The sequence below is a fragment of the Mus caroli genome, unplaced genomic scaffold (assembly GCF_978045245.1).
Source record: "Mus caroli unplaced genomic scaffold, Mus_caroli_1 scaffold_16, whole genome shotgun sequence".
Taxonomy (NCBI): Eukaryota; Metazoa; Chordata; class Mammalia; order Rodentia; family Muridae; genus Mus; species Mus caroli.
The window spans coordinates 20,921,301-20,945,511 of record NW_028227271.1 but is presented as its reverse complement, the minus strand read 5'-3'; the positions used below and the strand labels follow the sequence as shown (position 1 = coordinate 20,945,511).

The 24,211-nt window shown below is 47.3% G+C and overlaps 1 protein-coding gene across 6 annotated transcripts in view; it reads right to left on the bottom strand.

The window, feature by feature from the left end:
- Arfgap3 (ARF GTPase activating protein 3) overlaps window positions 1–24,211 on the bottom strand; it is a 48,544-nt gene that overhangs the window by 12,386 nt on the left and 11,947 nt on the right. For 2 of the 6 annotated variants that reach the window (XM_029469989.2, XM_029469986.2), the window contains exons 3-10: window positions 22,499–22,571; window positions 20,740–20,871; window positions 18,965–19,048; window positions 16,759–16,846; window positions 14,156–14,215; window positions 10,777–10,826; window positions 9,506–9,645; window positions 697–828 (exon numbers count right to left, since the gene is read on the bottom strand). In XM_029469989.2, the coding sequence (XP_029325849.1) occupies window positions 697–828; window positions 9,506–9,645; window positions 10,777–10,826; window positions 14,156–14,215; window positions 16,759–16,846; window positions 18,965–19,048; window positions 20,740–20,871; window positions 22,499–22,571 (759 nt within the window). The remainder of the gene's footprint in view (window positions 1–696; window positions 829–9,505; window positions 9,646–10,776; window positions 10,827–14,155; window positions 14,216–16,758; window positions 16,847–18,964; window positions 19,049–20,739; window positions 20,872–22,498; window positions 22,572–24,211) is intronic. The other 4 variants (XM_021183537.3, XM_021183535.3, XM_029469988.2 and 1 more) reach the window with 3 other exon arrangements.

The following is a 24,211-nucleotide window of genomic DNA, read 5'->3' as shown; positions in this document are numbered from 1 at the left end:
CTTTCCGTCTTACCAAACAAAAGAATCTTTTGAGAACACTCTGAACAAACACAAGACAACCAGGAAGGCTGGGAACTCAGTTTGAGCTTTGGAAACTGGAAGCCATTGTGAGGGCTGGGCTGCCAGGATGCAAAGGGTGTGCCCGTGGCGTCCAATCCAGTGCACACTTCATGGAGACTCACACCTATTTTATTCTCTCCAAGAGCCATGTGTGCCACTTGTTACCACCACACACGCACGCACGCACGCACTTGTGCACATACGCACTTGTGCACACACACACACACACACACACACACACACACACACACACACTCTGTCTCATATAAGCCTAGGTTAGTCTTGCTATATAGCCTAGGCTGGCCTTGAAGTTCCCGATCTTCCTGCCTCTACCTCCTGAGAGCTAGGATTTGAGGCACAAGCCACTAAGCTTTAACCCATTCCCTATTGGTTGGTTGTTTTGAGGCAAACAAGCACCCTTGGGTGCAGAATGGCCTTGAGTGGATCCCCAGCCCTTGGTCTCCAGCCCAGGGCTTGGTGCACACTGCACCCAGGAAGCCCCAGCCTTCGCCATGCTGTACTAAATAACTCAGCAAAGCAAACGGCGAGGAAGTGGGGAGTACTGAGGAAATGAGCTCCAGGCGACCCTTCACTAGGAGCAGATAGCTGGGCTGCCCCAGGCCCTGCACACCCTACCTCCTGCAGCTTCCGAAGCCCATGCCCAGCCGCTCGGCTTCCACCTTCTTCTGGCCACTCAGGTTCAGTCTTTCATCTTTCTTCCTGCTGATTTCCAGATCCTTGTAGGCCAGTCGCAAGGACGAAACACTGCTGGGGAAAGCACACCCCCTTAGCCTGGCTTCAAACACTGCAGCCTTGCATTGAAATCACAGGCCGTCTGGAGACTGTAAGTCCTGCTTCAGCTCCAGACAAGGGCTTTCCCGTCTCTCAAACACAAGCTCAGGTCTCTATTACCTCCCCACAGGGTCCTCCCTCAGCCTGACATCAGACGACACTTCCCTGGGACACACCAGTGCAGGAGGCTAGTCCTACTTAGCCGTGTTGTTTAAGATGAACATATGGGAGCTACCACCTATAACTCCAGCTCCAGGTGATCTGATGCCCTCTTTTGACCGTGGAAGGCACCTGCACGAACATGCAAACTCCCACATATAGATAGACAGCATACTTCCAATTAATTCTTTTTAATTAAAAAAAATGAAACTATATCTAAAGTTGATTTCATAAATATATAATCATTAGTTGCATTTCAAATAATTTCCTGTAGGTGTCTTTATGTATCACACTTCTGAGTCACTACCTATCCAGCCAAGGTCTTTAGCTTTAAAACCATTTATTAGGTGCTAGAAAGATGGCTCAGTGGTTAAGGGCACTAACTGCTCTTCCAGAGATACTGAATTCAATTTCCAGCAACCACATGGTGGTTTATAACTATTTGTAATGGGATCTGATGCCCTCTTCTGGCACACAGGTGTACATGCAGACAGAGCATTCATAAACAAACAAATCTAAAAACACTGAAAAAAAGAAACATTTATTAGACTGGGCATGGTGGCACACACCTTGAATCCCAGCACACAGGAGGCAGATCTCTGAGTTTGAGGCCAGCTTGGTCTAGAGAGTGAGTTCCAGGACAGCCAGGGCTACACAGAGAAACCCAACCATTTTATTATTATTGTGTGCACACATGTTCTGGGTGGGGTGGGCGGTTGGGGGCATGTATATGTCATGGTGTGTATGTGTATGAGTGTGTGTATCTGTGTGTGTATCTCTCTCTCTCTCTTTCTGTTTATAGATCAGAAGACAACTTGCAGAGTCACCTCTCTCCTCTATTGGTTTTGGGGATTGAACTCGGGTTATCAGCCTGCACAGCAAGCACCTTAACCTGCTGAGCCATCCCACCAGCCCGCCATGGTGTGAGTGCTGCCAGCTGTACTCTTATTTGGAAGGTGTGTGCACACTGCCCTTGCTCTGCCTGCAGCAGCAGGAACATCGGTGTGCAGCAAGTGATGCCACTGCTGTGGGAAGTGACAACCCGCCTACCATCTGCTTCCCAAAGCCCTGGACAGTACCAGGACCCCTCACCAGAAAGGCCCTGTTAGAACCTGAGGCAAAGGTGACTCCTGTGGTGTGGCAGGGAAGACAAACAATGTCTTTCTCAGGAAACTACAGCTGGTTTTGCTCTTTGCTTCTTGTAACAAGACATGGGATTTCTTGGGTTGGCTCTGACCTGGCAGGTGTCTTTTTTCTTTAACTCTCTTAGTATCGTTTTCCTTAGCAAACCAACAGTGAAACATCAGGTGACTTTAGCATCACTACCTGCTCAAACCGTAGCACCAGACCCTCTGGAGACAACAGAAGAGCTATGAAGACCATGGGGAGGTCCTCTTAGCACTCCTTACATGGGACTGTCCTGGCTCTCAGGGATGCTCTCCTCTCTGTTAAGGCTGGGCTGTCAGATGCTCAGAAGCATACAGTGTAGCCAGCCAGGATGAGGCACTGCCAAGGCCTTCAGCTTTGCAGTGTGACAGTGCCGGGCCTGCCGCCCGCTCTCCAATGACTCCTCAACTGTAACTAGTCATAATCACTAGAAACCTCAGCTTCCAGAACAGCACCCTCACTTGCCCCAAGGGGTGAGACAGTACAGCACTGTACAGCAGTGACGGGTGGTCAATCACATGACGTCCTGGAGAAAGGCAACAACGTTGCCAATTGGGTTCCCAAGTAAATCACTCTTTCCCTTGTCATCATGCCCCTCTGCCCAGAGGCTTCCTGCATGGCTGGCAAAGCCTCTACCCACAAGCTACAAGCCAAGCCCTTGTATCAATGTGTTTTCACACATGGAAGGTGGGTGTAGCCAGCATCCCATGCTACTCTCCCTGTGTCCTGCCTCTCCAACCAACTGACCACACAAAGGAGGGCGTGGGTGCTTCTCACGGCTCTTGTTGGCACCAGGCTTCTGACTTTACCTCAAGCCCCAGCAGCACAGGCTTTCCAACAGCCAAGCTAACCTGCCTCTGCCCAGGTCAAAAACCAATGAAAAGAGAGAAATTCAAGTCAATTCTCTGTTCCTATGATAGAGAAAGTCTGTCTACACAGGTTAGTGCTGCCCCTGGTGTTCTGAGAGCCGAACAGGGAAATAACAACTTTGAACCATCTGGGCTTTTACCCTCTACGTTTCACTCAGCAAACCATCGTTAGCACTAATGGGAACAAGTTACGCTGGCCAAGCACCCACTGTGTGCTGGTCACACTGATTGAACGCCTATTGTGCTCCAGGTACTGTTGTCAGAATTTCAATAAATGTCATCTAAGTTGAACCTTGAAAGAACCTCACAAAATAGGGTTATTTATTTCCCTCATTATACAGCAGACTACAATTCCAGCTAAAGCAGATAAAAAACACATGAAGACAAGAGACGCTCAGAAGACAATCCATGTAGAAAGAAGACTCTATGGAAGACAGTCTACAAAGAAACAAGATTCCACAGGAGACAGTCCACACAGAAACAGGACACCACTGAAGACAGTCCACAGAATACCACAGAAAACAGTTCACACAGAAACAAAACATCACAGGAGACAGACTACACAGAAACAAGCACCACAGAAGATAGTTCACGCAGAAACAGGACATCGCCAAAGATGGTCTACACAGAACCAAGACTCCACAGAAGACAGCCCACACAGAACCAAGACTCTAAGGAGGACAGTTCATACAGAAACAGTCTTTACAGAAGATACTCCACACAGAAACAATCACCACAAAACAAAGTCCACAGAGAAACAGGACATTTCAGAAGAGAGCCCACACAGAAACAGGACATTACAGGAGACAGCCCACACAGAAACAAGCAACATAGAAGACAGTTCACAGAGCAACAAGACTTCACAGAGGACACTCCACACAGAAACAAAATATCACAGGAGACAGTCCACACAGAAACAAGCAGTGGAGAAGACAGTCCATACAGAAACAAGACTCTGCAGAAGACAGTCTACATAAAACCAAGACTCCATAGAAGATACTCCACACAGAAACAATCACCACAGAAGATAGTCCACACAAAACCAAAATATCATATAAGACAGTCCACACAGAAAGAAGACTCCACAGGAGACACTCCATACAGAAACAAGGCTTTACAGGAGACATTCCACACACCAACAAGGCTCCATGGAAGACAGTCCACACAAAAGCAAGATTCCATGGAAGACATTCCACACAAAAGCAAGATTCCATGGAAGACACTACACACAGAAATACGATTTTACAGGAGACCGTCCACACAGAAACAAGACTCCAGTGAAGACAGTCCACACAGAAACAGAACATCACAGGGGTCAATCCACACAGAAACAAGCAGCATAGAAGACAGTCTATTCAGAAACAAGACTCCACAGAAGACAATCTACATAAAACCAAGACTCTATAGAAGATATTCCACACAGAAACAATCACCACAGAAGACAGTCCACACAAAAACAGGATATCACAGAAGATGGTCCACACAGAAAGAAGACTCTACAGACACTAGTCCACACAGAAATAAGACTCCACAGAAGATAGTCCACACAGAAACAAGACTCCACAGAAGACAGTCCACACAGAAACAGAACATCACAGAAGACAGTCCACATAAAAATGAGACTCCCTGGAAGACAGTTAACATAGAAACAAGACTCCACAGGAGACAGTCTTCACAGAAACAAGACCCCATGAAAGACAGTCCATATAAAAACAAGGCTCCTCGGAAGATAGTCTACACAGAAACAAAACATCCCAGGAAACAGTCCTCACAGAGACAAAGCTCCAGGGAAGACAGTCTACACAGAAGCAGAACATCACAGGAGACAATCTACATTGACACAAACAGCACAGAAAACAGTCCCTACAGAAACAAAGCTCCAGGGAAGACAGTCCACATGAAACCAGGACTCTATAGAAGATACTCCACACAGAAACAATCACCACAGAAGACAGTCCCCACAAAAATAGAACATAACAGAAGACAGTTCACAAAGAAAGAAGACTCTACAGACACTAGTCTACACAGAAATAAGACTCCACAGAAGATAGTCCACACAGAAACAAGAGTCCACAGAAAATGTCCTACACAGAAACAATTACCACAAAAATTAGTTCACACACAAACAGAACACCACAGAAAACAGCCCACACAAACACAGGACATCACAGAAGACAGTCCCCACAGACACAGGACATCACAGAAGACAGTCCACATAAAACCAGAACATCACAGAAGGTGGTCCTCACAGAGAGAAGACTCTTCAGGAGACAGTCCATATAGAAATGAGTCACCACGGAAAAGAGTCCACACAGAAGTAAGACTCCACAAAAGACAGTCCACACAAAAACGGGACTCCACAAAAGACATTCCACACAGAAACAAGACTTCACGGAAGGTAGTCTACACAAAAACGAGACTCCATGGAAGACAGTCTATACAGAAACAAGACTCTTCAGAAGACAGTCTATACAGAAACAAGACTCCAGGGAAGACAATCCACACAGAAACAAGACTCCATGGAAGACAGTCTACACAGAAACAAGATGCCATGGAAAACAGCCTACACAGAATCAGGACTCCATGGAAGACAGGCTACACACAAGCAAGACTCCATGGAAGACAGTCTACACAGAAACAAGATGCCATGAAAAACAGCCTACACAGAATCAGGACTCCATGGAAGACAGGCTACACACAAGCAAGACTCCATGGAAGACAGTCTACACAGAAACAGGACGCCATGGAAAACAGCCTACACAGAAACAGGATTCCAGGGAAGACAGTCCACAAAGAAACAAGACTCTATGGAAAACAGTCTACACAGAAACAAGACTCTTCAGAAGACAGTATACACAGAAAGAGGACTCCATGGAAGACAGTCTACACACAAGCAAGACTCCATGGAAGACAGTCTACACAGAAACAAGACTCCAGGGAAGACCGTCTACATAGAAACAAGACTCCAGGGAAGACAGTCCACACAGAAACAAGACTCCATAAAAGACAGTCTTCACAGAAAGAAGATTCTACAGAAGACAGTCCACACAGAGACAAGACTCCAAAGAAGACAGTCTACACAGAAACAAGACACCATGGAAGACCGTCTACACAGAAACAAGACTCTTCAGAAGACAGTCTACACAAAGACAGGATTCCATGGGAGATAGTTTACAGAAAAACAGTGCACAGAAGATGGTCCAGCGCAGCTCCCTGGACAAAAGGGGAAGAGGTTGCTGAGTATGACAGTCTGAGTTGATCCCTGGGTCCCAAATGATAGACAGAAAATCTACTCCTGCATGTCCTTTGACCTCCACACATGCAGTGACTCTAAGTATGTGTGTGTGTATGCACATACAAATAAATAAATTTTTAAAAGTAAACAAACAAACAAAAAAAGCCCCACAATGCCTTGCTGTCTTTCCCTCTGCTTTGGCAATACCATCTGCCCCCTCAGCCTCTACCTCTGTAATCTTGATGGATGTTTCCTGTGGGGAGAATCAAAACTATGCAGTTTTGGAGACTATGGGAGAAACAAAACTATGCAGTTTTGTGTGTGGTTTCTTTGCATAAACTTTCAAATTCCAGCCATGTATTCATTATTTTCATAGCTCAATCAAATTGCACTGTGAGGACCCACCAGGTCCTTAGTCACCAGGAGACAACGTTGAGGCTCCTTTACTCTGCCATCAGGGCTCATGCTGTAATGCTCTCCAACTGAGTTACTGCCTGCGCCTCATTGCCTTCTCATTGCTACTAACAATGTTGCAATCACTTGTGTTCTACTAGCATCCCTGACAGTCTCTGTGTGAGCCCTTCTGCATGCTAGGTGCACACTGCGCCACTGCCCAGTGCTTCTCAGCCTTCCCAACGCTGCTACCTTTCATAGAGTTCTTCATGTTACGGTGAACCCCGAACTTTAAAATTATTTTTGTTGCTACTTCATAACTGTAATTTTGCTACTGTTATGAATTGCAATGTAAATATCTATATTTTATGATGATCTTAGGCGATCCCTATGAAACTCCCAAAGGAGTTGCGACAAAAGCCATCTAGGAAAGGCTATGGCAAGCAAGTGAGTTTTCTGGAGATGGCCCACCATTTTGCATGGCTGCAATGGGTGTGCTCTGAGATGCAGCTTCCTCAGAGACTTCACCCCAGGATTGCTTCTCAGTGCTGAGATGCCTTTGTTACCACAATTATATAGCCTGGGCATCAGCTCACCCTGTTGGGCAAATTTCCCACAGATCAACATGCAGCTGTAGTTTCATGTAGTAATGCTGTGAAGATGAATTGATGATTTCATAATTTTTTTTTTTTTGAGACAGGGTTTCTCTGTGTAGCCTTGGCTGTCCTGGAACTCACTCTGTAGACCAGGCTGGCCTCGAACTCAGAAATCCGCCTGCCTCTGCCTCCTGAGTGCTGGGATTAAAGTCGTGCGCCACCACGCCCGGCAAAGGTAAGGTTGCAAGGTAGTTATAAACAACTTTTACATAATTCTTGATAATGATTTTATAGAACTCCTGAATTGATACAAGTAATCTCAAGCCCCCTATAGAATAAAAGCTCCCAGTAGAGCTCTGCAAACCCTCATATGCCATGGGCTAATCTCACTAGGGAGAGAAAACAGGGTTGGAACAAATTTACAGTCAAGGAAAACATTCCTCCTAGGTTAGGAACGAGGCCACTATCTGGTAACTAAAGGTCATAAACTGGGAATGGGTAATCTATTGTAGGTGCAAGGGCAGAAAATAAAAGACTGACTAGTCTATCTCTATAAAACTTCGAAATGGGGCTGGAGAGATGGCTCAGCGGTTAAGAGCACTGACTGCTCTTCTGAAGGTCCTGAGTTCAAATCCCAGCAACCACGTGGTGGCTCACAACCATCTGTAATGTGATCTGATGCCCTCTTCTGGGTGTCTGAAGATAGCTACAGTGTATTTACATATAATAAATAAATCTAAAAAATAAAAAATAAAAACTTCGAAATGACTTGTCTCTTGACAAAACTGTGCTAACTTGTGACAAAAGCTATTGCTTTAAACTTATAATGAACTTATGGAGCAAGACAATAAGGAATGTTCAGTCAAGTGCTAGTCATAATGGAAAGACATGTAAAAATTCTGCTGTAACTCCCTAACCTTATTGGTCTATGACATGACCTATTGCTTTTTTTTTTTTTTTTTTTTTCCTCGAGACAGGGTTTCTCTGTATAGCCCTGGCTGTCCTGGAACTCACTTTTAGACCAGGCTGGCCTCGAACTCAGAAATCCACCTGCCTCTGCCTCCCAAGTGCTGGGATTAAAGGCGTGCGCTACCATGCCCGGCGAACTATTGCTTTAAACTTACTATGAACTTATGGAATTTAAAAGTGCTTAGAAAACCATGTGCTCATTTATCTTGAGAAGGTATAAAAACTAAGGACAACAATAAAGTTAGCAGTGTAGCCCTTTTCCTGCTTCATCCAGTGTGCCTGTGTCTGTGTGTGTGCCTGACTTACCTACCCACTTTCTTTCTTTTGTCTTTTCTTTCTTTCTTTCTTTCTTTCTTTCTTTCTTTCTTTCTTTCTTTCTTTCTTCTTTCTTTTTTTTGGTTTTTGAGACAAGGTTTCTCTGTGTAGCCGTGGCTGTCCTGGAACTCACTTTGTAGACCAGGCTGGCCTTGAACTCAGAAATCTGCCTGCTTCTGCCTCCGGAGTGCCACCACACCTGGCTAAGTATAATTCATTTAATGTATGTGAATACACTGTAGCTGTCTTCAAACACACCAGAAGATGGCACCCATTACAGATGATTATGAGTCACCACGTAGTGGCTGGGAATTGAACTCAGGACCTCTGGAAGAGCAGTCAGTGCTCCTAACTGCTGAGCTATCTCGCTAGGTCTCTTTCTTTTCTTTCTCTTTGGCTCACTAAGAGTTAAGGAACTCCAGGCCTCTCGCCTGGTCAGCGCTCTTCCATGAGTCAAAGAGAAAAGAGCCCAAGTAACTAAGTTTCTGCTTCTCGATCCCTCGCAGCGATCTCTGGAGTTAACTGCCTCAAGAAATCAGCTTTTGGCCCCAGAATAGCAAGAGAGAGTTAATGGCCAGAGGACATCAGCCTCTGGTCTGCCTTTCTGCACCCCACCTCAGTACCTGACTGTTGGGGTGGCTCCGGAGGGGAACACTGCACTGGCCTGTCTTTTCTGTTACAGTTGTCTTCCTGGGTCAGAAGTGGCATTTCCCTGACCTTATGTCCCATCTGCTCTTCCTACCCATGGCTCCCCAAAGGACCACTGCTGTTCCCCAGAGCCACCAGTCCTTTCCTTTCCAACCCACATGCCTGTATGACACAAATTCTTATGAAACTACACCCTGTATAGCACACTCACCAAAAATTCAAGGTATTTGGAAAACAAACCAAGTCAAAGCATAGACAGCTCTCCCTGCTAAGGTGTGTTAGAGAAAGCAAATGACGCTCACATAGACTCCTCCTTTGGGGCACCCCTGGCCAGGTCTTCCTGCTCCTTCCTCTTATCCACAGCCTGAGCTTGCTTTTCGATCTCAGTGAAGGATGTATTTGTCAGTTTCTGGGCTCCCAAGCTTCCTTTTTTGGCTCCAAGCTGAAAGATAAATAAGATTTGATTCTACCTTGGGCAGTTAAGAGCTGAACCTGCAGCTATGTACTCTGAGGTCTGTGTGAGCTGCCTGGCCTGTGACAAGCATTTAGTCCTCTCTGCTCTTTGAGGCTGGCAGTGTCCTTAGCACAGTACAGAGGAGAAAGAATGAGGCCCGTGGAGGTCACTGACTCAAGGAGTTAGCCAGGATCACCTAGTGAGGTGTGGCTGGAGTGGGTGAGGGGCAGTGTGGGAAAGTGGGGGTGCCTCCTCCCCAAGCCCTGCCTCCAGGAATGACAGTGCAGAGCACTGCCTTAATGGAAAATGATTCATGAATCCACCCTCTCTGATGCTCACCACACCAATAGCCTTCAGAGTCACAAGCAGGAGAAAAACAAGGTTAAACATGCTGGATTGGCTGGTTTTGTGTCAATTTGACACAAGTTAAGAGTCATCAGAGAGGAAAGAGTCTCAGTTGAGGAAATGCCTCCATGAGATCCAGCTGGTAGGCATTTTCTCGATTACTGATCAATAGGGGAGAGCCCAGCCCATTCTGGGTGGGGCCACCCCTGGCCTGGAAGTCCTGGAATTCTATAAGAAAGCAGGCTGAGCAAGCCAGGGGAAGCAAGCTGGTAAGCACACTCACTCCTCCATGGTCTCTTCATCAGTTCCTGCCTCTGGGTTCCTGCTGTGTTTGTCCCTGTCCTGACTTCCTTCAATACTAGCAGAAATACGGAAGTGTAAGCTGAATAAACCCTTTCTTTTTGGTCATGGTGTTTCATTGTGGCAATAGAAACCTTGACTATGACACATGCATTCTAGAAAATACTAAGTATAATTTAACTCATCTCATTGAACAAAAAAGCCATTAATTGTATATGGCTCAAAATAAATGAAAGTAATGTTCTCAATATTTTTTTTTGAGACAGCAACTCACTGTGTAGCCCTGGCTCTCTCTGACTCCCAAGCACAGGGATCAAAGGTGCGCGCCACCACCACTCTGGCTAATGAAAGTCAGTACCATGTACAATGAATCTACTCCAGTTTAAACACACACACACACACACACACAGGAGAAAGTACATTTTTAGTTCGAGAGCTAAACTCCGGTGTATTTTTATATAACATGATACTTACTCCTTTTTTTGCTTGATTTGGCTTCTTTTTTATAATCGATGAAACCTCTGCTAAAAAAAAAAAAATTCAAGTCAGATCTGTAGAGATCCTAAGTGGCTTCCCTGCTGGAATAAGTGGTATAAATGTGCCTTGTTTGTTTGAGGTCTGCGTGTTCTCAGGCTGGGGCGTTGTCAGCAGTGTCGGGGTGTAAGCCATGCTGCACCCCCCCCTCCGAGTCAGAGCAGACTTCTTTTCTCAGCACTACACTGGAGTCTGAGCTCCCGGGAGGTGCTTCTTGCTTCTCCACGAGCAGTTTAAAAATGCTCTTCTGCGAGATGGTTCAGCAAGTAGAGGGGCTTGCTGCCAAGCCTGGTCACCTGACTTTGATCCCAGGGACCCATGTGGTGGGCTCCCGCAAGCTGTCCTCTGACTTCCACACATACCATGATATGTACCCCTCCACAGATAAATCAAATGCAATACAATATTTTTAAAAAAGAAATAATCTCTCCTATTCAATTATATGCATCAAAAATTTCAAGCATGGCTGCCACCAGGTGAGAAGGGGCCTGGGCCTGGGGTCCTGCCCTCTAATGCTTACTGGACTGCTTGGCAGAGGGGGCATCTGGCTGCATGCAAACCTGTGTACATCTGTGTGCTTGGTACTCACAAGGGCCAGAGGGAGGCATCAGACCGCCTGAGAGCAGGCTCACAGATGGTTGTGAGCGCTCAGCCTGGGAACTGAACTCGGGTCCTCTGCAAGAGCAGTCAGTGCTCTTCCCCACTGTGCCATCTCTCCGGCCCTGTTCCTGTGGTTTCTTTGGATCCCTTTTCTGCTGCTTGTGACCTCTTGGTTTCTACTCCCACCTTGAGCCCCATTTGCTCTCCCTGTGTGGCCACAGGAAGCACTGTCACACCACATGCCATCTAAGCTCTGTCCAGCTGTGGTTCCAGCTACGTTCAGTGACAGTTTCTGGCAACCTCTGTCATTTGCTCCCAGATGAAGACTGCCAGGGGGTGACAGTGATAGCCTGGCACCCTACCAGCTTCAATCCTCAGATCACACCTACCCTGATTAAATACCACAGCTCCCTGGCCCCCCAATGTGAACAGTTCCATTCCTCTATACAGCCTTACAAAGTTGACGAGGTGACTACAGTGTCTGTGGACAGTAGGGCTCCCAGGGCTGTGCTGTGTGTGCCAGGATGTGACAAGTCCCACTCCTGACAAGAACCTTTCTTCTACTCCAATGCCCCAATGACCAGGTAACAACTGTGTCTTGTTTGTCTTTGATTCTTTCTTTAAAAAAAGATTTTGGTGCTGGGGAATGAACCCAGGGCCTAAGAAATACTAATATAATAAGCAAGCACACGACTGCTGGACTATGTTCATGGTTCTGATTTTCTTTGTGTGTGTTTTTGTTGCTAGGGTTAGATCACAGGGCCTTATGCATGTTAGGCAAGTGCTCTGTCACCAAATTATTGTCACACATTCTTATTGTCATCTTCATCATCTCTGTAACCACCACCTCCATCACCATTATCACCACCATCACCATCACCACCACCACCACCACCACCACCACCACCACCACCACCACCACTGTTAGGTCTCAAGGTCTCAGGCTGTTCATATGTCTATAAAGGAACTCAAATGGGACTACAGGATTTTTGGAGGTCAGATAAAAGCCAGCATAAAACTAACCCCCATCTGCCTAAAGGAGTCATTTTCCTTACTTCTGGCAGAAGGGACACATGGCCCATCCACTGACATATACCTGTGTCTGCATATGAAAGCCCAGGTGGGGCCTCCAGGCTCCCTCAGTTCCTCAAGTACCTGTTAGACATTTCTGAGCCCCTACCCCATCTCCCCTCTGACTCCTGCGTCTGTATTATCCCCACCCCAGGGTCAATACACTGACTGGCTCCAGCTTTCTTGCCTTTTGCTCTCCCCCTGTGCATGAGTCTCCCTTTTCTTGCAGATAGCTCTGGCCATGTCCAGTCTGTTTCTTTTCCACGCTGTTCTGGACTCTTCCAGATGTCTCGGGTGTTCTCTTGTTCTTCTTCATAAGACCTTTTCCTTAACCAAACCGTGGAGCACTCATGGCCATTCTTTACTGCACCCCTTGCATACACTACCACCGCCACCATCACCATCTCCTCCTCATCTTCCTCCTCCTCCTCCATCATATCCTCACCCCTTCATCGTCATGACCACCACCACTGCTCTGTGGCACTGGCAATCAATGCCAGCTGCAGCACAGGCAGGAGCTCAACCACTGAGGTATAATCATCTCCTTAAAATCGCAGCCCAGCACTGCTTGGCACTAACTCATGGGCTGCACTGTGCTTACTGACTAATGCACAGACCTTACCATCAGCCTCTGAAACACGGGAAGCATCCTGTCATTCAGTAGCCACCTCTTTTCCATTAAGACCTTCTTATCAACATTTGTAAAATGTCACAGAAATACACACTGTGTAGAGTTTCTTTAAATTATCACTTTCTGCATCATTTTCAGTCGACAGTTATACATCCTGGTTTTAGAATTATGTTTTAGTGGCCTGGAAAGAATAAAACTTTGGGCTGTGGGGTAGAGCTCAGCGGTAGAGCTCTTGCTTAGTATACATGAAGCCCTGGTTCTATTCCAATACACATGTGTACACAACACACACACACACAGAGGCACGCACCTCTATGGTTGGGGAAAAAGCATGTATATTCCCCACTGCAGCCCTGAGCATATACTAGCTCGGGAAATCAGGTGTGAAGGATGGCCAGGTGTGAAGGATGGCCAGGTGTGAAGGATGGCCAGGTGTGAAGTCAGCTGTGAAGGATGTCCAGGTTGAAGAATGCCCAGATGTGAAAAATGCCCAGGTGTGAAGTCAGGTGTGAAGGATGCCCAGGTGTGAAGTCAAGTGTGACGAATGCCCAGGTGTGAAGTCAGGTGTGAAGGATGTCCAGGTGTGAAGAATGCCCAGATGTGAAAAATGCCCAGGTGTGAAGTCAGGTGTGAAGGATGCCCAGGTGTGAAGTCAGGTGTGAAGGATGCCCAGGTGTGAAGTCAGGTGTGAAGGATGCCCAGGTGTGAAGAATGCCCAGATGTGAAGAATACCCAGGTGTGAAGTCAGGTGTGAAGGATGCCCAGGTGTGAAGTCAGGTGGGAGGATGCCCACAGGGAACTCCATTGCTCTGCTTTAGACTCCTTCTGCATCTGTTTCCCAACTCTGAGGTGATGAAAATAACCAGAAGGTTTAGTTATTTTCCCTTGATGTGGCTACATGGAAAAGCAGCTTTGCCTGGTAAAACTCAGGAATGGGTTCCGTCAGGAAGTTGGATCACTTTAGGAACTGAGACAGATGCAGAATTAAAGATGGACCCAGGGCCCTGAGCATATTACCTGGTGCAGCCTTCCCAGGGGTGTTCAGACCTTCCACGCTTGGCCCTTGTCCTGGCCCACCTGAAAGTGTGAAATGCTGATGTTAATGTAGAAAACACTCTTGGCAAATCCTCTTCCACATGGCTTCTGTGTTTCCTACCTTACCAGGTTGGTCCCTGTGCTGTGTAGCTCCATGGTCTAGTCCATCATTACAGACAGCTGTTTATGGTACACATGCCAAGCCGGTGCTCAGTGAGCTACAACCCCACTCCTCAGCATCAGTGAGACATAGTTACCAGGGAAACCAGGATGCCTGAGCTCAGGGTGCTGGGATTAAAGGTGTGAGCCACCATGTGGACCTTATTATTTTTTTGTTTGTTTTTTGAGCCAGGGTTTCTCTGTGTAGCCCTCGCTGTCCTAGAACTTACTCTGTAAACCAGGCTGGCCTCAAACTCAATAGATATGCCTGCCTCTGCCTCCTGAATGCTAGGATTAAAGGTGTGTGCCACCATGTTCACTTTTAAAATATATTTTCTTTTAGGTTGACATAATAATATGTACTTATGAGACAAACTGTAATACTTCAACACATGTGTACAGTGTGCAGTGGTCATGTATCATATCAAACACCGCCACCTCTCTCTGGGAGACATATCTGAAAGATCTCTGCTATTAGACAGTCAATGCTAACAGCTTTAAGCATGTTAGATGCTGCAAAGCATGGCAGTCATTCCCCTATCCAACTAGACCCCTGGCTCTGTCACCACCCTCCCCATGAGCCTTGTCATAAGCAATTTGACTTAGAGGTGCTGTAAGAACCCTGTGTTGGTGTCCTCCTGCAGCTGCAGCCCCAGGAGGTGGAAGCAGGACACTAGAAGTCCACACTCATCCTCAGCAATAGAGCATGCGTGAGAAAACCTGAGCTATAGGGGTCCGGGGAGAGAGAGAGAGAGAGAGAGAGAGAGAGAGAGAGAGAGAGAGAGAGAGAGAGAGAAAGAGAGAGAGCTACTAAATGCAAATGCATTTTTAAAACATTGGTTTTATAGAATGAAATTTAGTGGTTTTTTTTAATATCATGGTTTATATTTTGCTTTGTTCTTGGTTTTGTTTTTTGAGACAGGTGGTTTTTTTTTTCTTTCAATAATACCATTCACTGTCCTGTTTTGTAATTGTTTTGGACAGAGTTTCATATAGCTTGGGCCAGCCTTGAACTCCCTACGTAGCCAAGGATGGCACTAAACTCTGATCTTCCTGCCTTTACCACAGTGCTGAGACAGAAGACATGTGCCACCACTCTGGCCTCAGTTTACAGTGAGGCACTGTTTTACTAAGGGCACATGGACAACACACTCCCCTCCACGGGAACACATGTCACATGCAACCCACATTATCTGCAGAACAGGGCGTACTGTGCTAGGCCAGAGATGAAGTACAGCTGTGCTGGGCGTGGCCAATGGCAGCACCTGGAGCTGCATCCCCAGGAAAGAAGGCATGATGGGAATCGGGGAAGATGCCAGGTGGACTCCTGCCTTCCTCCAAGGTGGCTCAATCACAGGATTCGAAAAAGAAACCCACAGGTTGTAAGCCATGAATGAAAAGCAGACACCGACTGTCCACTGCTCTCCCAGGAAACAGAGATCTGCGCTGAGGCCTCTGGAGCCGCTCTCTCCTAACACCCTTCCCATGACAGACAGCACTGACTTCAAGCCATTGCAGACACTAACTGTGTCCCCAAGCCAAGAGCTGGTACTGAGCCTCCACAAGCCAGCGTGTGTCCTTCCTGTTTCCCATATCCCAAGTTCACTGCTTGGCTGTCAAAGTACATTTTATTGTTAATTTACTAAAACATTTCGGCCTATAAAAGATACTCAGTTTTAAAACAGAAGGGGCAGCTATGCACACCACTTAGGTCATTTCTAATGCATATGTGATTGACAACATATTTACAATAAATGCACAGCCGGGTGTGGCAGTGCACACCTGTAACCTAAGCACTCAGGAGGCAGAGCGGGGAGGATCAGGAGTCCAGTTTTCCTCAGCAACCTCGTGAATTTCCTGACAGTCTGGGCTATGTGAGACTCTGCCTCAAAAACCAATAGATAAATACAGTTCTACAATACATATAATAAGTATATGTGACTTATTAACTATGAAATATTTATTACTCTTAAAACTGAAATATTACCAGGCATGGGGGTGCAATGCCTTTAATCTCAGCATCGCTAAGGCACAGGCAAATGGAGCTCTGCAAATTCATGGCCAGCCTGGTCTACATAGCGAGTTCTAGGCCAGTTAGGGCTACACAAGGAGACAATGCGTAAAACAAAACAAAACAAAACAAAAACAACAAAACAACCAACCAAACAAACAAAAACAACTAGATTTGGAAAAGAATCCTGAAATCTTGTTTTCCAGTTATAAACGTCCACACTTCAGTACCAGATCGTCAAAGCAGAAACTAGTAATCCAGTTGTCCTTTTCTCTAGTTAACACCTTAGTGGGAGCCTTCTAGAAAGCCTCCTGAGTCCATGGGCTAACACAACAGGTTTCTATGGTAACTACAGCAGTTTCATCTTGGCCAGGAGACCACAGGACATTGCTCTAGGGTTGCTCCACAGACTTACCTTCATGTTTTTCTGGAGTGGTTTCCAAGCCCCACGGTGTTGAAGAGGCTGACTCTGGCTGTGCAGATGCCTGCATAGCACCACTGACCTGCAGCAGGTGAGAGAAGCCATTAGCTGGCCTGAAAGCAAGGACTCTCCACTAAGGCAAACCAGCATGGGTGTGGGAGGACGTTAGCAGTGCAGGGGGCCTTCTGAGCATGTGCATCTGTCCTCAGCCCCACCTCAATATTCACACACACACACACACACACACACACACACACACACTCACTCACACACACACACACACACTCACTCACACACACACACACACACTCACACATACACACACACACACACCCTTTTTTATTTGTTTTGAGACAGTCTCATGAAGCCCAGACTGGCCTAGAACTCGGTACTGTGGTATAAGATGACCCTGAACATCTGCTTTTTCTCCTTTCACCTGCTAGTGATTACAGATGACCAAGACCTAGTTTATGACAGTGTTGGGGATAGAACCCAGGTCCCCGTGCTTGTTCTAGCCAGCACGTGACCAACTGAACTACATTCCCAGGCTCCTCCCTTCTAGGGAATAAATCTTGGAATTGTTGTTGTTTTGAGATACGATCTTGCTATGTAGCCCTGGCCAGCCAGCCTCAAACTCACTTTATAGACTACGCTTGCCCCAAGTCTATAGAGTTCTGTTTGCTTTTGCTTCCTTAGTGCTGGGCTTAAATGTGTGCAGTACCACACACAGCTGGAATAATTTTAATTTATGGAAAACTGGTCCATACAGATTATTTCTATGCACCCAGCCTCCTCTAGCATTAAAATGCCTTGCACACCTGTCAGAGTGGGAAACTGTTACAGATGTAGCTCCCCTCGGCATGCAAGGTTCTGCAGGGCTCCAACCTTTCTCCCTTCAAGGTCTGGGGACTCTGGGGCGAGGAGCTCGCCTGCCCCTGTAGCTTGCGACCATTTCTCATGGCCTTGAAACTTTTGAAGGGTGCTGTCCAGTGCTTTGTAGCCGCCTGCTGGTTCTTTCTTTGCCTGTGCCAATGTGACTCAACACTGGAGACAGTCCCCTGACCCTGGTAAGGTAATGGGGGCCAGTTCCCTTCCGTTCTGGTCTTGGGAAGTACCCCCTGTGGGACCTGCCAGCTGAGCTCCACTTCCTAAGGACTCCCCCACACACTTTAGGATCTGTGAGAAAGACCTGCTCTGCCCCCATCCACTCTGTACTCAAGAGAGGTCACCTGACCTCCTGGGTAGTAACCCAGCACTGAGGCTGTGGTTCAGACTTCCCAGCTCTGACCAGTGGGAGGCCCTGAGAACTGCCTGAGTCCTGTGGACACAGCTGGCCCGTTCTCTCACTGCACCTCACTTCCTAGTTCTAGCTAGAACTAGTTTCTAGTTTCTAGTTCTAGATGGTCTGCACATGTGGCCCAGAAACCTCAGTGGCTGTTTTCTACAAGTAGTCCTGGCTCCTCTGCTAGAAGACGGGAATTAGAAACCAGCATCTCAGGGGCTGGAGAGAGACGGCTCAGCGGTTAGCAGTACTGGCTGCCCCTACAGAGGGCTCAGGTTTGGTTCCAACACCCACACCAGGCAGCTCATGACTCCTTGGAACTCCAGCTCCAGGGGATGTGATGTCCTCTGCTGGCTTCTGCAGGCACCAAGCACGCACACACTGTACACATGCACACACAGACACAGAAACACATAAGTCTTTAGAAAGCAAGGCCAGGTGCAGGAAGTGCTTGCTGAGCTAGGTTGTCACTGTCTCTGTATTCTCGGGGTCGGGGTGGGGGGAGGCTGGGTGACATGTGTGTCCTGATGTACTTCTGTCTAGAGTCTGTCTTCTGTCTGCACACACTACAGTAATGACTCAAGATACACATGGGTTCATCTTAGACTCTCAAACCTGAGCCTAGCCTGTATCTTACTGAAACATCTCAAATGCACACTTGTTATAACTTTTAGAATAAACGCACTGTAAAATTAGTTGAAGCAGGGCTGGAGAGACTGCTCAGTGGCTGAGAGCTTGCAATGCTCTTGCAGAGTACCTAGGTGGGGCTGCTCACAACTGCCTGTAACTCCAGCTCCTGGGGATCTGATGCCCTCTTTTGGACTCCATGGGTACCACACCCACATGCACACACTGCCCCTCATACACAGACATGCACATAATTTAAAATAAACCTTTAGAACAAGGCGGCAAACTTACCTCCAGAGAGGCGTGAGAAGCAAAAAAATCTTCCTCCTTTGGAGGAGGGGACACAGGTGGAGCCGCACAGCTGTCCAGCCACAGCTGGAAGGAAAACAAAGCTGAGCTTAGCAGGGAGTTTGCCTCCTCTCCTCACTCCCCTCTAGAGCTTGCAGCCGACCTGCGGCTAGCCCCTCACACACAACACTGGAGAGTGTCCGTCCGTACAGGGCCCTGAGCATACTATTGGAAGAAGGGATCATTCCAGAAAATTCCACACCCCTAGGAGGTTAAGATGTAAGTGCAGATTCTAAACCACCATGACCTGGCCCCACCTGGATTTCAGACTTGATTTTCTTTCCACACTGAAGTCACTTAGGACATCAACACAGCACTCCTGGGGTTCTCAATCCATCTTTAGACATGCAGCAAGAACGAGCTGTGAGAACAGCCTGCTACTGGACGAGGCTGAGTCAGGCACACTGTCCTGAGCTCACAAACAAGCAGCTCTCCTGTCCCGCTCAGGGTGTGGGCCTCCCTCGCTGGCGTACTTTTTAATTCTCCTGGTGGTTTCCATGGAGAGCATGGCCCCAGGAAGAGGGCTGAGCAGCTGTCTAGGGCTCCTAGGCTCCCGAGGGCTGTGCTACCTTCTCTCTCAGCCCTGACTGTGTGTAGTCACCAGGCAAGCACATCCAATGCTCACGGAACAAGACTGGCAGTTAATGCAGTAATTCTTCTGCAGCATGAAGTTCAAGCCCCGTGTCTTTCTCATACCAGGCAACAAGCATTCTATCACCGGGCTTAGGTCCATTGAATGAGGTTATCCTTTTATTGATTGATTGAATGATTTTTATTTTCAAGACCCTGACTAGCCTAGAACTCACCATGTAGGTCAGACAGGCCTCACAACTGATGTGCTCTCCCTGCCCCTTCCTTCTGAGTGGCCAAGACCCTAGCTGTGAGCCACCTTCTCTGCTTGCTTTTGTCTCCTGAGATGGTGTCTTAGAGCCCAGGCTGGGCTTGAGCTTGGATTCCTCCTGTTTTTGCCTCCTGAGATGCCATCCCTGCTGGGATGTCACTGTGTGTCTGCCAGCTCATCTCCTTAAAACGAGGCATCTTTAACTCCAAACACACTAAGCAGAGCTATGCACTGCTCAGTTAATGGAGACATGGCCTGTGTGAGGGAGACTGGAAGAAACCTAAAGTCTCCAGCAGTGACCCTCAGTGTCCCAGCGTGCTGAGGGATAGGCTGATCTGGACAAGGAATGTTCCTTTTCTAAAATCTGGATCACTCAGTGACAGCCTGGGGCCAGAGTCGTAGAGGACCTATGACTTCAGCTCTTGAAAATGCAACTCTTGCCCCCTAAAGGGCTGTGGTCATCGATCCCCAGGCTGCTGTGAGCTCAGTTGGTGACACACTTGAGACACCCTGTGTTCCCTTTGTGCAGCATTGCTTGACTAGCTTCCTGCTGATTTTGCTCCACTCAGCCTTCTGCTGAGCTGTCACATTTGCCCTGCAGTCTGTGTAGGAGATGCTGTACTTAGTAAACTTGCTCGGCCTAAGACACAGCTTGTGCAACATCACCTAACCCCCAGCTCCCCTAGCTTCTTTATCTTTTCGCCCTCCCACTTTGGACCGTGTCACTGAAGAATAACCTGCTGGTCTGGGTCACATGTGAATTGACAAAGCTGAGCCCTTCTCATCATGAGGGCCCACCATACCCTGGGCTCCTTGCAGGAGACTTCAGAGAAATTACAAAACACTTTACCAAGTGAATGTCACCTAAAGGACTCACATCAGTGCCGTGCCTGCGGGTGGCCTGGGTGGCCAGAGTCTTGATCTTCTCCCTGTAGAGCTGAGCCGCACGGCTGTTGTACTTGGCGTTGCTGTCCTTGGTGGCACACCCATGTTGGTGGAAGAAGGAAGACTATAGAGGAAAGCAGGCAAATTAACAGAAATACCGGTAACAAGACCTCTGACCTCATGGTTGACCTGCTTCTCTACAGAGTGCCTCGACTCAGAGTTAGGGTTCTTCTTCTCTCTTTCTTCCCCCCCCTCTCTCTCTCTTCCTTCCTTCCTTTCTTTCTTTTCTTCCTTTCTTTCTTTCTTTCTTTCTTTCTTTCTTTCTTTCTTTCTTTCTTTTTTGGGGTGGTGGGGTGGGGAAGGTCAGGGTTTCTCTGTGTAGCCCTGGCTGTCCTGGAACTCACTCTGTAGACCAGGCTGGCCTTGAACTCAGAGATCCACCTGCTTCTGCCTCCCGAGTGCTGGGATTAAAGGCGTGCGCCACCACGACCTGGCTACAGGATCACGTTTCTTAGTTCTTAATTTTTCTCATTAGGAAATACAGAACCCGACATAACTTTGAAATACTCTACTGTCTTCCTTATGCTTGGGAATAATAAAAACAGTTGAGAAATTCTGATCTAAGTCAATTTTACATTTTGGAAGTCAATATTTTAGACTTAAGATTTTGATTTTAGGGCTGGAGAGATAGCTCAGCAGTTAAGAGCACTGTCTGCTCTTTCAAAGGTCCTGAGTTCAAATCCCAGCAATCACATGGTGGCTCACAACCATCTGTAATGAGATCTGATGCCCTCTTCTGGGGTGTCTGTAGACAGCTACAGTGTACTTACATATAATAAATAAATAAGTCTTTAAAAAAAGATTATGATTTTAAATATTTAAGCCTAGACATAATTTTTGAGATATATACTAATGTAGTTTCTTTTTCTTTCTAGCATCTCACCATATAGTCCTGGCTAGCCTGGAACTCCCTATATAGACCAGGCTGGCCTCAAACTCACAAAGATCTTCCTGCTCCTGCTTGCTGGGTGTCAGGGGTTCCTGTATCAGGCGTGGCCACCACATGGGACCACATATGATTTCTTGCATCTGGTTCAATTGCACCTCAGAAAGGACCCCAGACACTATTTGGAAACAAATGGGGCATCAGTGTCTCAAAAGATGTTTCTGGCTAGACCGTTCTCTTCTTTGACAACTCCATCCCTGTGTCTGACATTCTCTGCTCCTTTTTACCCTCTCATTCTCCTGTCACCGCCTGTCCCACAAGTCCCCTTCTTCTTTCATGTCTTCTGTTGGCCTTGCTTTTTTGTGTGACCCACTGAGTCCAGTTAGGGAAGCTAGCAGAAGCATGGGGCAGGGCTATTTACCGGAGCCTGAACAACGATTCTCTGGCTATACCACTGAAGAAAACGAACCCTGTTGTGCCCCCGCCCCCAAGACACACACACACTGGCTCTATTGGAAAGGTTTCTGGTCTACCACTTAAGACCTAAGTCTCTCTAATTAGTGCAAATACACACATTTCCAGTGTATGCACAGAGGTCACTCCTTGAAGGGTAAGAAGCTCCTTTTGCTTTCAAGCTCGTCCTCTCTTCTTCATTCTCCCAGGCCAGCAGGCACTCAATGGCTTCTGAACAAACACGCCCCTGGTGCTTCCGTCCACTGAGCCTGCGTCTTGCCCCACACCCCCAGGGCCTCCCAAACATGACAATTCAGAAGAGAAGAGGGAAGGGCAAGTCTGGGGGACTTACAGCATTCGAGTTCCCTCCAACTTGCATGCATCGAAGCTGGAACCACGACCAGTTTGAATCCAGCTCTGTGGACCTGGGAGGAACACAAAGGTTACAAGATGTGAAACTCTCCGTCTCTGGCATCAAACTGCTAAGCTTTCAAAATGTTCCCTCGGGGCTGGAGAGATGGCCCAGAGGTTAAGAGCAGTGGCTGCTCTTCCAGAGGTCCTGAGTTCAATTCCCAGCAACCACATGGTGGCTCACAACCATCTATAAGGGGATCTGATGCCCTCTTCTGGCCTGCAGACATACATGCAGAAAGAAAGCTGCATACATAATAGATAAATCTAAAAAATGAAAACAAAAACAAACAAACAAACAAACACAAGAAACATTTCCTTGTGCTGTGGGATTTGGGGAATTCTGTGTGGCCAGGCCTGGTGCTGTGCACCTGTTATCCCTGTCATCCACACAGGCAGAGGCAGAGCCTTGGCAGATTTCCACATAACCCTGTTTCAATGCCCCCAAGGGTTAGGACAGGAGCCCAGGGTGAGCACTATGACTGCTATGTGTTTGCCTTACCCACATGTGTGTCTGTGCACCATGTGTATACCTGGTCTACACCTAGAGCTACACACAGTTATGAGACTCCACATTCATGCTGGGAACCAAACCTGGGTTCTCTGGAAGAACAGCCAATACTTCTCATCACTGAGCTATCTTTCCATCCTCTTCTCTTTTTCTTTAACATTTATTTTTATTATGTACATGTATGTTGCGTATGTCACATATGTGCCTATGGATGGGGTCACAGGTGCTTCGCCATCTGACGGGAGTGCTGGGAGCTGACCCTGGGTCTTCTACAAGAGGAGCAAGTGCTCTTAACTGCGGAGTCATCTCTCCAGCTCTGTTTAGGCTCTTAAACTGAGCTGCCAGGGATTCCCGTGGAACTCTAGACCCCCAAGACAAAGGACACCGGTGGTAAAGGCCTATGTACGTCCACCCCAGCAGGCAGGCAGAAGCCTTGGGCAGCACCCACTGCCACAGGAAGAGCTGCTGCTTGGCAGAGCCCTATGAAAGCCGAGTGCTGAGGGAAAAAAAAGTGCTCTTGTTAACCGTTGAGGTGAGGAAATGGGAGACACAGGCCCTGCTCGGGCTCTTTTTTGAATCCCTTGAGCGGTCAGTCACCTGGCTGAGTCTGAGCGCCCCTGTGAATAGCTCTGCCCCGGTGCTGGCCTAGGCATCATGTCTGGTTTGTCTGTACTCACACTCCTAATTTGCTTCATTGACTACCAACCAAAGACAATTTAGAACTTACATTGTCCTTTGTAAAAATCACTAACATGAAATTCAACCTAAAAACCAAACCTGCCCTTGTTTAACTATGTCATCCTTGGCACACTGTGAGAGCTACAGCTGTCTGTGTGTGCATGTGTGTGGCTGGCAGAGGTAGAGAGAGAGAGAGAAGGGAGGGGCCAGTGCAGGAGCTTCCGTCTCTCATTTGCATACTTGGGGCTGCTGAAACTTTTTCACAGTAGGTGTTTGTGTTTTTCTTCCGAGGAGCTGGGTCTTTTGAGGTCAATTAGGCTACTCAGACTCCCCAGGGCTGGGGTTCCTCTCATGTGCCACTGTGTCAGGCTTGGGATGGCTTGTTTGTCTGCTTGTCTGATTTTGTCTTTCTGTAGTCCTGGCTAGCCTGGACTTCACTATGTAGACCAGGCTGGTCTTTAACTC